This window comes from Geotrypetes seraphini, chromosome 13 (genome assembly GCF_902459505.1).
Source record: "Geotrypetes seraphini chromosome 13, aGeoSer1.1, whole genome shotgun sequence".
Taxonomy (NCBI): Eukaryota; Metazoa; Chordata; class Amphibia; order Gymnophiona; family Dermophiidae; genus Geotrypetes; species Geotrypetes seraphini.
The window spans coordinates 28,089,218-28,104,799 of NC_047096.1; the positions used below are offsets into that span (position 1 = coordinate 28,089,218).

The 15,582-nt window shown below is 42.4% G+C and overlaps 1 protein-coding gene across 6 annotated transcripts in view; it reads left to right on the forward strand.

The window, feature by feature from the left end:
• CADM1 (cell adhesion molecule 1) overlaps window positions 1-15,582 on the forward strand; it is a 752,856-nt gene that overhangs the window by 214,098 nt on the left and 523,176 nt on the right. Inside the window, exon 2 of one of the 6 annotated variants that reach the window (XM_033918797.1) lies at window positions 7,778-7,877. The exons of the other annotated variants lie outside the window; for them this stretch is intronic. Coding sequence (XP_033774688.1) covers window positions 7,817-7,877 — 61 coding nt within the window. The 5' untranslated portion in view covers window positions 7,778-7,816. The remainder of the gene's footprint in view (window positions 1-7,777; window positions 7,878-15,582) is intronic. 6 annotated transcript variants of the gene reach the window in all.

A 15,582-nucleotide genomic window follows, 5' to 3' on the forward strand; every position in this document is an offset into this window, starting at 1 on the left:
GCCTGCACCCCTTGAATGTCTGCACCCCCCCCCCCCCGAAGGCCTGTCCCCCCTTGAAGGCCTGCCTGCCTGCCTGTCACCCCCCTCCCCCTTGAAAGCCTGCTTGCCTGCCCGCCCGCCCCACCCTGAAGGCCTGATGCCCCGACCCACCCCGAAGGACCGCTCGCCCCCCTGGCCTCCCCGCACCACCTATGAACAGCCGCAGCAGGATCGCGAAGTCAGCGTCGGGTACCAGCCCTAAGGGGGTGTTCCCGGCCTTGCCGTTCAGTCCCCCGCCACCCACGAAGGACCGCTCGCCCCCCTGGCCTCCCCGCACCACCTATGAACAGCCGCAGCAGGATCGCGAAGTCAGCGTCAGCGATCCCTGCTGCTTCCTGCGCCACGGTCCCGCCCCTCCTCTGACGTCAGAGGAGGGGCGGGATCGCGTCGTAGGAAGCAGCGCAGGGATGCTGACGCTGACTTCGCGATCCTGCTGCGGCTGTTCATAGGTGGTGCGGGGAGGCCAGGGGGGCGAGCGGTCCTTCGGGGGTGGCGGGGGACTGAACGGCAAGGCCGGGAACACCCCCTTAGGGCTGGTACCCGGGGCGGCCCGCCCCCCCCGCCCCCCCCTAGGTACGCCACTGGGTAGATTTTACAGCAGAATGCTTATGTGAAGTCCAAATTTGTGCCTTTAAGCCTGCTTTATAAAAGCCAACTCCAAATGGGTGGTAATTAAGGGTCTGATATTTAGCCAGCAGTGCTGAGCATTAAACCCAGAAATTCAATGGTGGGTCATGTCCGGGCTTCAGATTGAATTTCTCCTGCAAAATAGCTGTTGATCAGTTCAGCGCTAACCGAGTAAGTGCTGCTGAAAATTAGTGGTTAACCCCGAACAGGTGATTTAATCAGCCAGGAGCCATTTCTGGCCTGTAAAATTGCTTTGAATATCAACCTGTAAATTGCTTTGTGAGAGCAATCAAACATCACATAGAGATCTCTCACTTTAAAAACATTTTTTTCTTTTGCAGATCAGATGACGGGTATTTCTGGATTTAACTCTTTGCCTAGTACCAAAACCTTGATTCATCAAAAATGCTTTTTTTCTGTTAAGTATTACAGCTTATAAATTCAACTTTAGTATAGAGGTCTGCATGGGAACGGGGATCATGGGAATCCTGTGGGTCCCGCGGGAATCCCCCCTAACCCACGGGACTCCCAAGGGGACCCCCCTCTAGCCAGTGGGACTTCCATGGGGATGGAAGGCTTTGGAAGCAGGGTTCATCCATATAATATAAAGGACATGTCAGCCTTAGTAAAAGAGGGGATTTATAAGTTAATTACCTGAACATAAAACAAAAAAAGGGTTCCACCAAAGAGATTCCACAAGGAAAACAGCAGCGCAAACACAAAAGAAACTGTGGAATTGATGATCCTGTCAGAAGTAATTGCTGCTTTTTATGGGGACGGGCGGGGATGGAGGTATTTCCTTGTGGGGATGGGTGGGGACGGAGAGGATCCTGACGGGGACGGGTGGGGACGGAGAGGATCCTGGTGGGGACGGGTGGGGACGGAGAGGATCCTGGCAGGGACGGGTGGGGACGGAGAGGATCCTGGTGGGTACTGGCGGGGATGGGTGGGATTTCTGTCCCTGCACAACTCTCTACTTTAGTACTGTACAATACATGGTCTGTACTTAGGCTGAATTTATAAGCTGTAATATTATACAGAATAAAAACATTTATAATGAATCAAGGTTTTGGGATTGGGCAAAGAGATAAATCCAACACTGGCTGGCTGATCTGCAAACAAACAAACAGAAATATATATATATATTTTTTTAAAGTGAGAGATCTCTATGTGATGTTTGATTGCTCTCACACAGCAATTTACAGGTTGATATTCAAAGCAATTTTATTGGCCAGCTTGCTAAGGCCCTGCCCAGCAAGCTTATTAGAGGACTGTCCAGGTGTCTGGATGGCTTTTCAAAACCCGGCACTTTGTTCAGCTTTTGAAAAGCTTCGAACTCGGGGCCGCGTCTGAAGAGCATCTGCGCATGTGCGGATGCAAAGTGATGACATCACGCCCATGCTTGCAATGTCATTACATCACTAAACTAAAACTAAACTAAATCTTAGGTTTGTATACCGCGCCATCTCCGTGAGCGCAGAGCTCGGCACGGTTTACAGAGTTAAGAGGAAAGGAACTACAATGAGGGATAAAGGAGGGGGACTAAGAGGAAAGAAAGGGACAGAATACTGGAGAATGGGAGGTGATTAGATTTTTGCAAAGAGCCAAGTTTTCAAGTGTTTGCGGAAGGATTGGAAGGAGCTTGAGTTTCTGAGTGGGGATGGGAGGTTGTTCCAGAGTTCTGTGGTTCTAAAGAGGAGAGATATTCCAAGTTTTCCTGCGCGGGATATACCTTTTATAGAGGGGAATGATAGTTTCAGTTTTTGGGAGGGTCTGGTGGAGTGTGGTTTTGAGGAATTCCAAAAGAGTGGGATAATGGGAGGAAGGACGCCATGTAGGATCTTGAAGGCTAAGCAGGCACATTTAAAGAGGATTCTGGGGTATACTGGGAGCCAGTGAAGCTTGGAGAGGAGTGGGGAGACGTGATCGAACTTGCCTTTTGCGAAAATAAGCTTAGCCACACCCAAACATGCTCGGAGGCCCTCCAAACGCAACTCTGAGCTCGAGAAGAGGAGGTTTTGGGGGTGGGGCTGAGGAGCAGGGCCACGTGTCTCTGGATTTTACTCACGTACAATCTGGTAACCCTATGCCCAGGAGCACATCCATGTGGTATGTGTAAACACATGGTAAAAACAATCCAGCAGAAAGGAAAAAAAACCTCCAGTACTCCCACCCAAAACCAAGTTGAGCAAAAAAAAAAAATAAAAATGTGGGAATTACCATACTAATAGGCCAGAATAATAACATCACATTTTTTATTGAAGACACTGGAATTCAAATATGCAACCAAGATGGAACCTATGCGGCTTGGCGCTGAAACATGATTTTTCTGCCTCAGCACCAAAGTTTGCTGTCGCTTTGGATAGTGACCTGTGCGAATTTGCTCCAACTATTAACATCCATTTCTGTTAGATAATCTTGTTTAAATTAACAGCCATTTATACCCCTTTTTACAAAACCGCGCAAGAGGTTTGTAGCACTGGCCAGCACGCTGAATGCTCTTCGCTACTCCGACAGTCATAGAGTTCCTATGAGTGTTGGAGCAGCGCAGAGCATTCAGCCTGCCGGCCGGCGCTAAAAACCTCTTGCACAATTTTATAAAAAGGTGTGTGTATGTGTGTGTGTGTGTGTGGGGGGGGGGTGTTAAGTAGCAGGACTCCTAAGGAAGGCTCTATAGCTGAAAGACTGCAGGTGTTGAATCTGCAAGTTGCAAAAGTTCCATCTTGTTTGCGTATTTGAATGCCATCTTCAATAAAGCAATTAATATTGCCATCCTGTTTCCTTCATGTGGTCATTCCCACTTCCACTTCAAAGTCACTAACATCTTTCCATTCCATTGACCCTCAGAAAATCATCAGTGACTACCACTCAGACATAAGAACATAAGAATAGCCTTACTGGGTCAGACCAATGGTCCATCAAGCCCAGTTGCCTGTTCTCACAGTGGCCAATCCAGGTCACTAGTACCTGGCCAAAACCCAAGGTGTAGCAATATTCCATGCTACTAATACAGGGTAAGTAGTGGCTTCCCCCATGTGCCTAAGGCCCCACCCACAGGAGGGGCCTAAGCCTACTGGGTCTATTCCTGTTGACCCAGGTGCCTCAGGCCCCACACAATTTTTTTAAAAGCTCTCTTCTATATGTAAAACAGGCATTGCAGTACATGCAGGAAAACGCTTTACAAAATAGTCTATCTAGTTAACATTTTCAAATCTTTACATGCACACCTCGTGCAAAATCCTACCTGTGGAAATAAGCAGGTGTAAGTGACCACTTTTACTATACTCACAAGTAGTGGAAGAGGGGAGGGGGGTGTTGGGTAGGAAATATATCTGTCCATCTGTGTTTTTTTGGATCATATATTATATGAAAGTTGGCTGCATGGTAAAAGGTAATCTTGCTACAGTATTTAATGGATGGATTATTCTCGACTCTACAACTCGAAGTCTGAGATTACAGAACCCAAAACACTGATACCATTATACTATGTTGAGAGGTTTATTGTGATGAATGAACAGTTGTAATTTGTATTGTTTCTGGGAAATCTGTATGTGTATATTTCTTAATACACCGATTTAAACTTACTTTATAAGCCTTTGTGTACTTCCTTTTTGAAAATTGTTTCAAAGCCCATGGGTAAAAACACACATAGACTTAGCATGAGTGCGATTACTTTTTCTGTTAGGACAAAGATCAGCTGTACTTTTTACCCTGGATAGCATATAAGAACATAAGAACATAAGTAGTGCCTCTGCTGGGTCAGACCACAGGTCCATCACGCCCAGCAGTCCGCTCCCGAGGCGGCCCAACAGGTCATGACCTGTCTGAATCACCCCTTGGTTTCTCATCGAAGTCCTATCTTCCCATCCAATTTTTGACCCTTTGTCCCCGCACCCCTTTCAGTACCCTACGATCCCTTTGTCCCTCAGGAATCCGTCCAATCCCTGTTTGAATCCCTGTACTGTATTCTGCCTGATCACTTCCTCCGGGAGCGCATTCCATGTGTCCACGACCCTTTGGGTGAAGAAAAACTTCCTTGCATTTGTCTTGAACCTATCCCCCTTCAGTTTCTCCGAGTGCCCCCTCGTACCCGTTGTCCCTCTCAGTCTGAAGAACCTGTCTCTATCCACCCTCTCTATGCCTCTCAGGATTTTGAAGGTCTCTATCATATCTCCTCTGAGCCTCCTCTTTTCCAGAGAGAAGAGACCCAGCTTATCCAGCCTCTCGGCGTATGGGCAGTTTTCCAGCCCTCTTACCAGCTTCGTTGCTCTCCTTTGGACTCTCTCAAGTACCACCATGTCCTTCTTGAGGTGCGGCGACCAATACTGAACGCAGTATTCCAGATGCGGGCGCACCATCGCCCGATATAGTGGCATGATGACTTCCCGCGTCCTGGTTGTGATACCCTTCTTTATGATGCCCAGCATCCTGTTGGCTTTTTTCGCTGCTGCTGCACACTGTGCGGATGGCTCATGTCTGGTGGGAGTGTGTGGCGCGGGGGTTAGAGCTGCAGCATGAAGCTGTGGGTTCAAATCCCTCGCTGCTCCTTGTGACCCTGAGCAAGTCACTTAGGGGCAAATTCTATAAGAAGCGCCCAAAATTTGGGCGCCGAATTGGGCACCCTTCAGTGTGATTCAGGTAAAATTGGGTGCTATTTAATGATTCACGCTGAGCGGCACCTATTTTGGAGGCTCCCAATCAATAGGCCCGCTCTAGGCACAACTAAAACCTAGGCGCCCATATGAATGCCTAAGCACGCTTAAGAGCAGCTATTCTGTAAGAAGGCGTCTTAACATGAAGCTACGCCTACGCCTAACATGCATAGTGCCTATTTTTTTTTTTTTTTTTTGCAAGGCTGCCTACATTTTTAGAGGCACCTTGTTTCAGAATCGTTCTTTCTTACTAGGCGCCTACGTTTCAATTAGTGCTGATTAAAAAACCTAATTCAGCTCGTTCAATTTAGATAGGCGCCTATCTAGTTGGGTTCCTCCAAAATAAGTGCCTAAGATTAAGGCGCTGGTTACAGAATTTGGGTCTTAATCTCCCTCATTGCTCCAGGTACACTAGATAGAGTTTGAGCTCACCGGGACAGATAGGGAAATAATTATTTATTTATTATTTATTTTAATAATTTCTATATTGTTTTATGCCAAAACAGTATACAAAACTGTTACATACATAACATGTTAAGACAAAAAACAGAAGGATTCAATTCTTGCAGCAAATCATCAAACAAGTGTAATCAATTCGCAAAGGCATGCTTTAACAAATAATTGTGCTTTAAGTAACTTTACGAATGAACACCCATCACTGCACTTCCGGATTTGCCCACAATTTTACTCCTGCACATGAGAAGGTCTTTGCCTTAGTCCTCTTTTATTAAACTGCGCTAGCAGTTTGTAGCGCAGTGAGCCACGCTGAATGGCCCGTGCTGCTCCCGACGCTCATAGAGTTCCTTTGAGCGTCGGGAACAGCGCGGGCCATTGAGCGTGGCTCTCTGCGCTACAAACTGCTAGTGCAGTTTAATAGAAGAGGGGGGGGGGGTTAGTTTCCACATATTTGGGTTGACACTTGTCTTCAGCAATGCAGAATTTCCAGATCGCAACGATCATGTTGGTTGAGAAAGTATGATAAAGTACCTGAATGTAAACCCCCTGAGGCTAGACGTGGTATATAAATAATACAAATAAATAAATGTGTCAAAAGCAGCTCCTGATTGGTGAGGCCCGACTTTAGTACAGGAAGATGCAATTGGAGCATACAGCAAGTGATTTCCTTCACTCGCCGGCACTCCGGCTGCCTTCTCCTGCCTCCCCTTCCTAAAAACCGTATTTGTGGGTTTTCGACATTCGCGGGGGTTCCTGGAATGGAGTACCGTACAGCCATAAAAATTATCTTTAATGCCAAGAAATTTGATCATGTCACCCATTTCCCCCAGGATTACCTTCAAAACTCTTCTTCTCGCCTTTAAAGTCCAATCTTAGTCACCTTCCCTCATTTATAGATAGATTGCTGATCCCCTACGAATCTCAATGATCAGTATGTTCTTCTCAACAATATCTTCTTGCAGTTCCTTCTGTCCAAAGAAAACCAAAAAATCTCTGTGGAGTGACGATGTTCCCAAATGGACTTTATTTGAAAGTATCAAAGTTCCAAAGGTACACTAAAATCATCCACATAAAATAATTCCATCCACATAAAAGTAAATCATCCACATAAGAGCCTTAAAGGACCTAGTCCGCTAGGGATACAGGACCCAACACAAAAAGTGTTTCGACAAAAAGTCTTCTTCAGGGGTCCCTGGGGGTCCTATAAAGGTGAGTACGTGGGAAACAATTGTGTGGTGAACCGGAAGTGAGACACTGCTTGCATTTCCGTCCGTCAGTTGTTCTACAATACAACCTGCAAAACCATCTTCTCAGTAGTCACCCCCAAGACAAGAAACTATTCTCGACAACTTTAAATCTAACCTTAAAACCTTTCTCTTTAACCCTTTCAGGACCATAAGGATCGTAGGCCAATTTTTGTGGTTTTGATGACATTTTTATGGTAAAAAGGGCTTGCAGATGCCAAAAAATTGATTTTTTTTTGTGAAATATCATTATTTTTATTTAAAAAAATCACACTTCTGGCTTATGGACAGTGTGGCAAGTGAATCTTCTCGTCAATCTAGCAACGACGCTAATGAATGAATGTCGGAACCAGTTTGTTTACATAAAGGTAGTATCATATGGAATCCGTACATATCAAATTTAGAACTGTAGACTATCCCAATCAAAATTTATAGGATTTTAAAGTTATGGGACAAATATGTCCCTTGGTCCTGAAAGGGTTAAGGATGCCTACGAGATTCATCCATAGGACTTTCAATTCATAAGACTCAAATATTTGTCCATATATTAAAGACTCCCTTATCCCTTTTGTTCTTTCCATCACCTTTGCTTTTTAATTTCATGCAATGTAACCTACCCATTTCCCTAATGTAGTATTTTTTTGTGTGTGTAATGTTCATGTTGTCTGTTTTTCCCCATTTATGTATTTTAAAGTACTTTTTATATTTGTAATATTGTAAACCGAGAGTAACTGTCTTCTCTTTTGTTTTTTTTTTTAGGTAAGTGAGTTGCATTTCTTTTTGGACACTGGGTTTTGCATGACTCATCGTGTGACTGTGAAATTAGAGATGCTTTTCTACCTGAGAAGAATTCACATAGGTAAAAACAATGCAGAAATTTTCTTGCTGAATTTTTTTTTTTTAAACCAATATAATTATACAAAAATTTTAACCAATATAATTATACAAAAAAGCTTTACACACACCTACTGACTTCCCTCCGTCCCGCCTCTTTCCTCCCTCCAATCACAGATCAGGTACAGCATGGATACTGGTGGTTCAAACTTCCTCACCCCACCCCCCCACCTTCCTCCTTACCACCGATCAGGTGCCCCATATACACAGTGGTAATGGAAGCTTCCTCACATGATTTATTTCTCATCAAACTGCTCAAAGCAGTCTATATTAATGATTTTATTGATGGTTATATGTTAATAATATATACAATACACCAGTGGTCTCAAACCCACGGCCTGCAGGCCACATGTGGCCCACCAGGTACTATTTTGAGGTCCTTGGTACATGTACCTCAAAATAGTGAAAAACTATCTAAACTTCACTTTCTGCATGTTGCACTGCTATCAACTGTGTATAGCTGAAATTATCAGAAGCAATTAAGGAAAGATTTATAAACTATAACGAGTTTTACCTCATGCAAAGTTGTCATTTCTTTAATAAGACATTAACTACTTTTTTCTGCGGCCCTCCAAGTACCTACAAATAAAAAATGTGGCCCTGCAAAGGGTTTGAGTTTGAGACCGCTGCAGTAGACCCTCGGTTAACTGGCACCAATGAGGATTGATAGATGCTGGATAAATGTAGCTTCTGGCTACTTGAGAGTTGCTATTAAAAATAGGCCTAACTAATACTGAACCCCATACTATGCCATACCATAAACTGTTCCAGACAAACTACCAGACATGTGGTAGGCTAAGCGTAGGCATACTCAGATGTGGCATGCAAAGTTTACACTTAAATTTCCACCAAAAATTGATTTTTATTTTCATTTTTATTCAAAGTATTACAGCATTTATTAGATTTTTTTTTCTGGATGCTTGAGAGTTCTGGTTAATTGAATTCCGGTTAACAGAGTCTACTGTATATCTAAAATAGGGTTACCAGATTTTTGATCCAGGAAAAGAGGATGCATGATCCTACCCCAGCCCCACACAAACAGGGGCCACATCTGGAGGTAATTTGTGCATGTTTGGATGCGATGTGATGAAGTCACATGCATGCACCTATGTGACATCACCGCATCGCATCCACGCAGATGCTCCTCAGATGCGGCCCTGATCTCAGTGCTTTTCAAAACATGGACAAAGTGCCTGGTTTTGAAAAGCCATCCGAATGCCTGGACAGTCCTCTAAAAAGAAAACATATCCAAGTAAATCCAGACGTCTAGTAACCCTAATCTAAAACTATCTAAATTTGTATTTAGTGCTGCTTTTCAGATAGCCAGTGATTTGGGGGCTTCCTATGACATGTCCTGTGTCCTTGTCTCTCTTGGCTGTTAACCTACCTTGCTTGCATTTTACATAATACTGTTTATATTCATCCCTTTAACCTAGTCCCACTTCTGTAGTTCTCCTTTTGTTTATTTCCTCCCCATATTGTAAACTGCTTAGATTTATTGTGATTGGCAGTATAATGAATAAATGTGACTTGTTTTTTTTTTAGTTCAATATTTTTTATTAAGCTTTATGAAAAGATACAGTCCAAATATACATTCAGATACATGTACGACACCGGGATCTCGAAACTAATAACACTTAGTGTAACACTGCAGTAACTACAATCAACTGTAATTAGGTTTGAAATCTTCTAAGAGATCCAAAGTACTTGGACTGCTTATAAGAAAACAGTAAAGAAAGAAGGAAGGAGAGAAAAGAGAAAGGAAAGAGAAGAAGAGAAAGAGAGGGAGAAAGAGAAAGAGAGAAAGACAGGAGTGTCTATGAAACAGAACTAACATAGGAGTCTAAGAATTTCCAAGGCGAGTTGCATAGTGTCATGTTCATGGATAGTCGAGCAATATTTTTCTTCTCATAAGCATATGATTCAAATTTATGATACATGCACAAAGATTTCCACCAAAAAGTATAATCCAATGATGAAGAGGATTTCCAATTCTTTAATATATGCATAAGGGCAATCACAAACATAGTGTCAATAAGTTTAGGAGGACAATTCGAAAGAACAAAGCAGGGGTGCTGAGATCTGAGAATTATAATATCCAAGGAAAGTTCATCCGAACAGTTAGTAACATGCTTTATAGTGTCCCAAATGCGAGACCAGAAGGAGCGAACTGGAGTACAGTGGAAGAGCATATGATCAAGGATTCCGGCCTCCTTCATACAATTCCAGCATACAGAGTCTTGTTTAAGGTTGGCTTTCCACATCCGAAAAGGAATCCATACCTCATTCCACATGACGAAGAACATTGACTGTGAAACTCTGGAGGATAAGAGAGGACGATTTGTCGAGGACCAAAAAAGATCCCAGTCAACATCAGTAAGAGGGGTTGTTAGTATGGATTCCCAGTGTTTCATGGAATGAGGAGAAAAGATAAAGGAGTTGTCCCTTAGTATGCTGTAAAATAAAGAGATTGCTTTGCCCTTCAATATAGCCAGTAGAGACCAATGGCGTATAGTGTGAATGGATGACTCAAAGTCAAATCGTAGGGACTGAGAAGATATTGTTTCAGTGAGGGAAAGCCATTGAGAAAATGTGGAAGGAGGTAATAAGTATGTAGAGCAGAGTGTGTTGAAAGGAACAATAGAGGTCTGAGTAGTTATTTGGTGAGGAAACCACAGCCCAGCCCGCTGCCATCTTTTCCATGAAAGTGACTTTCCATTGTGTTGGAGTTTGGGGTTGTTCCAAATAGACACAAATGGGCTATCTTTGATTGAAATTTCTGCTATTGCATCTAATAGATGAAGGGCATGCTGCGTCGCACTCAACAGAGAGTATCTTCTCAAGTGTCTAGGGATTGGAATTGTTGCCATACAAGAGACATGTAGTGGTGTACATATAAATCGTTCCATCTCAAACCAAGCTGGAGGGTCCTGGGAACAGGGGTCAGTGATCCAATAAGCTCCATATTTGGCCATTGATGCAATATAGTAAAAGTAGAAATCTGGTAAATTTAAACCGCCATGAACTTTGGAGGCTTTCAATTTGGCAAGAGCAAAATCACCGGGTCCAGATGGCTTCACTAATGAGTTTTTCAAACAATTTCGAACTCTTTTGGCCCCTCATCTTCATACTTATTATGAATTTCTACATTCTACTCCAGATAAACAATTTAATTTTACTGCGGCTACTATTGTAGTTATTCCTAAACCTGACAGAGATCCCACCTTGGTTAAAAATTTCCGCCCCATTTCTCTTCTTAATTTAGATTATAAAATTATGGAAAAACTTCTTTCTCTGAGACTCAATAGAGTGATCCCCTCTCTAATTCACAAAGATCAAGTAGGATTTATTAAACACAGATACATAGGTGACAACTTACGCCTCTTCCATCATGTTAATGCCCATACTAAAACTCTTTCAGATCCTGTAATCGGCCTGGCTGTTGATGCTGAAAAGGCTTTCGATCGCGTCGAATGGCTCTTTCTTTTCCGAATCCTGAAATGGTATAATTTTGGTACGTTCTTTATAAAATGGGTTGAAACCCTGTACAAACAACCCACAGCTCGAATCTTGATCAACAATTCTCTTTCCAACAAATTTTCACTTCACAGAGGCGCTCGCCAAGGCTGTCCACTCTCCCCCTTATTATTCAACCTAGCTCTAGAACCTCTCCTTTCGGCCATTCGTCAATGTCCCTCAATTAAAGGCATTTCCACTTCCTCTCGACAGATTAAATTAGCGGCATATGCTGATGATGTTCTTCTCTTTATCCAAGATCCTACTAATTCCCTTCCAGCTCTCGTTAACATCGTCTCTCAATACTCCTTGCTTTCTGGATACTCAGTTAATTGGGAAAAATCAGAGATTTTCCCCCTTAATGATCATATCTCTCCCTCAGACCTCACTCAATTTTCTTTCCCATGGTTGCGTGGGGCTGTGAAATACCTAGGTGTCTTGATACATAAGGATCCAATTCAGGCTCAAGATCTTAACCTGTCTAAAATCAAAAACATAGTCCTGAACACGATATCTCGTTGGTCTCCACTGTATTTATCTTGGTGGGGCAGGATTGCTTCCATCAAAATGACTCTTGCCCCCCAAATAAACTATATCCTCTCAATGCTCCCATCTTTATGTAAGAAAACATTTTTTCAGTGGTTGGATAAAAAAATTTCTGAATTTGTTTGGAATAAATGTGACTTGTGAAATCATTATTGTTGCTGACTGCTGCCACCGCTGTTCATTTAGTTCAGGCTTCCCAGCAGGGCCAGTGCTTCTCAACCCATTCCTTGGGGACACACCCAACCATCCTGATTTTTCAGGATATTCACAATAAATATGCATTGGAGAGACTGGCATAGGGATACCAGACATTCGGGAAAACCTGGACATGTCCTTGGTAGTGATTCATCAATGTTGCCCGTGGCTCCTTTTCCTGCTTTCCATCTGCCATGGTCCATCCGGGTGGAAACAGGAAGTTGTGTCTTTGGAGACAGACCTCGTCAGATGGAAAGCAGAAAGGGGAGCCACATGCAATGTTGACAAAAATAAAGAAATAAAATAAATATCTGGAATATAATTAGAAAAGAGATGGAGAAAAATATTGGACCATGGGGAAAGAGGAGGAGAGATATAGTAATGGGGAGTAGATAGAAGGAAGTAGGAGGCTGGGAAAGGAGTGAGATGGAAAATGGGTGATCTAGGGACTGAGAGACGATGGAGAATTGAGAGGTAGCTGAAAATTTAAAAAGAAGAAGGGTGAGAAAGAGGGCAAGATTTGAGTGGACAGAGGCAAAAAAGAAATAAAAAGTTAAGAAAGCTGAAAGGGAAAACTCAATACGTTGGAGACAGGCATAAGGAGGGAATGGAATAAGAGAGAAGAGGAGAAAAAATGGACAGCAGACACTGGAAAGAAAATTAGTAGAAGATAGACAAAAACAGAAAGAAAAACTGAGACCAAGGTGATGGAAAACCAAAATGACCAGCCAACAAAAGGTTGAAAAAAAAAATTGTATTTTCTATTTTGTGATTACAATATGTCAGATTTGAAATGTGTATCCGGTCAGAGCTAGTGTTAGCAAGCGTGAACTAGGACCTAAAAGAGAGAGGAAAAGTCTTTTTAAAAATTTATTTTGTTTATATATCACACAGCCGGAATGGGGTTGGAGAGGTTGTAACCCTAAGTATCTTAATTCAGTCCGAGTTAGCCTGTGTTTTTTAGATTTTGACCCCTTATGTGACTGAGTTTGACACCCCTGCTTTTGAGTATACATATTTAAGTTGTCTAAGGGGGGTCTTTTATTAAGGCACGCTAAGTGAATACTATGGATGCGTTAGCATTTAGCACGCGCTAAAGCGGCTAGCGCACCGTAGTAAAAGGATCTCTAAGTCTGTCCCCATTCGATTTATGACAAAGGCCACTAACCAACTTTGTAATAGCTCTCTGGACCGACTCCATTCCATTTATATCTTTTTGAAGATACAGTCTTTCAAGGGGTAAGAAAAGCCTCAGAAAAGAGGGGTACCTATTTAGATTTCTTTCCATGTTCTGAACACCCCATCTTCAATCACAGACAAAAGATAAGTTTCCCCTGATTTTCATTCACACAAAATTTACCGCCCCTCCCCCCCTTTTACTAAGCCTCGGTAATGGTTTCTATCACAGCCCGGAGCGCTAAATATTCCGACACTGCTTCAGCGTTCAAAGAATTCCTATGAGTGGTGGCGCAGCGTCTGAGCATTTAGCCCTCTGGGCCGCCGTAGAAACCTCTGCCGCAGCTTACTAAAAGGAGCCCTTATTTCAAAACATGCAGCACATTTCAGGTTTTGTTCAAAATAATCTTCTGGCAAATATAAGGGTCCTTTTGTTAAGGTGCGCTAACTGATTTAGTGGACGCTAAAGATCAGTGCGCGCTAAATGCTAAGATATCCATGATATTCCTATGGGCATCTTAGCATTTAACGCACACTAAATCGGTTAATTTACCTTAATAAAAGGCCCCCATACAGACGGTATATATATATATTACAAAATACAAACAGTATATAAAATATTATTTAACAGCTCAGCTTCAAATGAGTACATTATTCTTCAAAAACTTCATATAGTCTCATTTATTTCAAATTTATGCAGCTAACAAATTATACGAGGATGCACAACATATAATATGTTCATATGAGTCAAAATGTCATGTGATCGTGGCACCGATGTACCCCCCTCTTCAAACCCAACATGCACCCAAAAAGAGGGAGAAAAAGTCTCAGACTAATGTAGCAGTAGAGAACCAAAAGGTACAAATCAAAACTGCTTTAAATACTTTCACTGGCAATAAAAACTCCCTCACAGAACAGCTCAGGTTTAGAAAAGGGCAAAGTCACCTGGAGGCATGTTTAAGGACTATCTGACGAAAGACAACTTGAGCTCCAACGCTGTCACGTCTTCTCCAATCTTCCCAACAAGCGACCTTGTTTCACCAATGTTTGGCTCATCAGGGGAACAAACAATGCTGACTTGAAAAGTGCACACACGCTGAGACCAGCCCCAGCTCCCATATACAAACATTATAGAAAAAAAATAGTAGATTCCATTTATAAAAATATTTTTATACATTTTTAGATTCCTTATATAAAATATATATTTTTTTCTATACTGTTTGTATATGGAAGTTTAGAATGAAGCTGCATGAATTTGAAGCTGTAAACGAGACTATATGAGGCTTTTTGAGGAACTTAGTACTCATGTTTGAAGCTGGACTGCTATCAAAATGATTTAAAGCCATGTAATATTTTTATGGACTGTCTGTATATTTTCTAGAAGATTTTTTTTTTTTTTTTAAATGGAACCTGAAGTTTTCTGCTTTGAACTAAAATATGTATGAATGACAATTGGAAAAAGGGTTTTCTTTTTCTTTTTTTTTTTTTTTTTGCATTTGATAAGAGGGTGAGCTGAGAATATAAAAAAAAGTCTAAATAGCTACCCATATTTTCTGAGGCATTTCTGCTCCTCAGGTTGGTTGGGGCCAGGGATGTGGCAGAGGCAGCGTTTGCAGCTCCTGTGAGAGAATCGAGGCTAAGGCACAATCCCCAGCAACATGGGGAATGTTACCTGCATTGTAGGGCAAGTACAGCCCCCAGCAACCTTCTGGGCAGACTCAATGCGTAAGATTGATTTTTTTCTCTGCTGTCATATATTATTAGTATGTTGTGTGTCTCGACCAGCAGTGAGCCTTTAGATGTAAATGAGCTCAACAAAGTGGACCTGACAGACTAACTTTCCCAGGAAGCTTCATGGAACTGAGATAGTGATGATATGAGCTCCTGCGAGCAATAGCTGCTGTTTTTGGGTTTTAAATAGGATGCACTTGCCTATAAAACAGGAAAAAAAAAAGATAATGCTTGCCTGTATCCCCAGGCCTGAAGTAGACATTTAAAGAACATATTTGGAGATTATGGTCTGCATTTTAGAGAGCGAGCGAGCTGATTTAAGGGAGTGCTTTACTTATAATGGTCCTACTTCATTGTAATCAGTGGAAGGAGCCTTTTTATACGTGAGCCTTCCTAATTATTACCATCTTTCTGAAGTGCTGTTAAAGAACTGTCTTTGTAGTTGCAGGGTATGTCTCATTAACTGCATACTTGAGAGGGAAAGGCCTTACAAAGCCACATGCAAA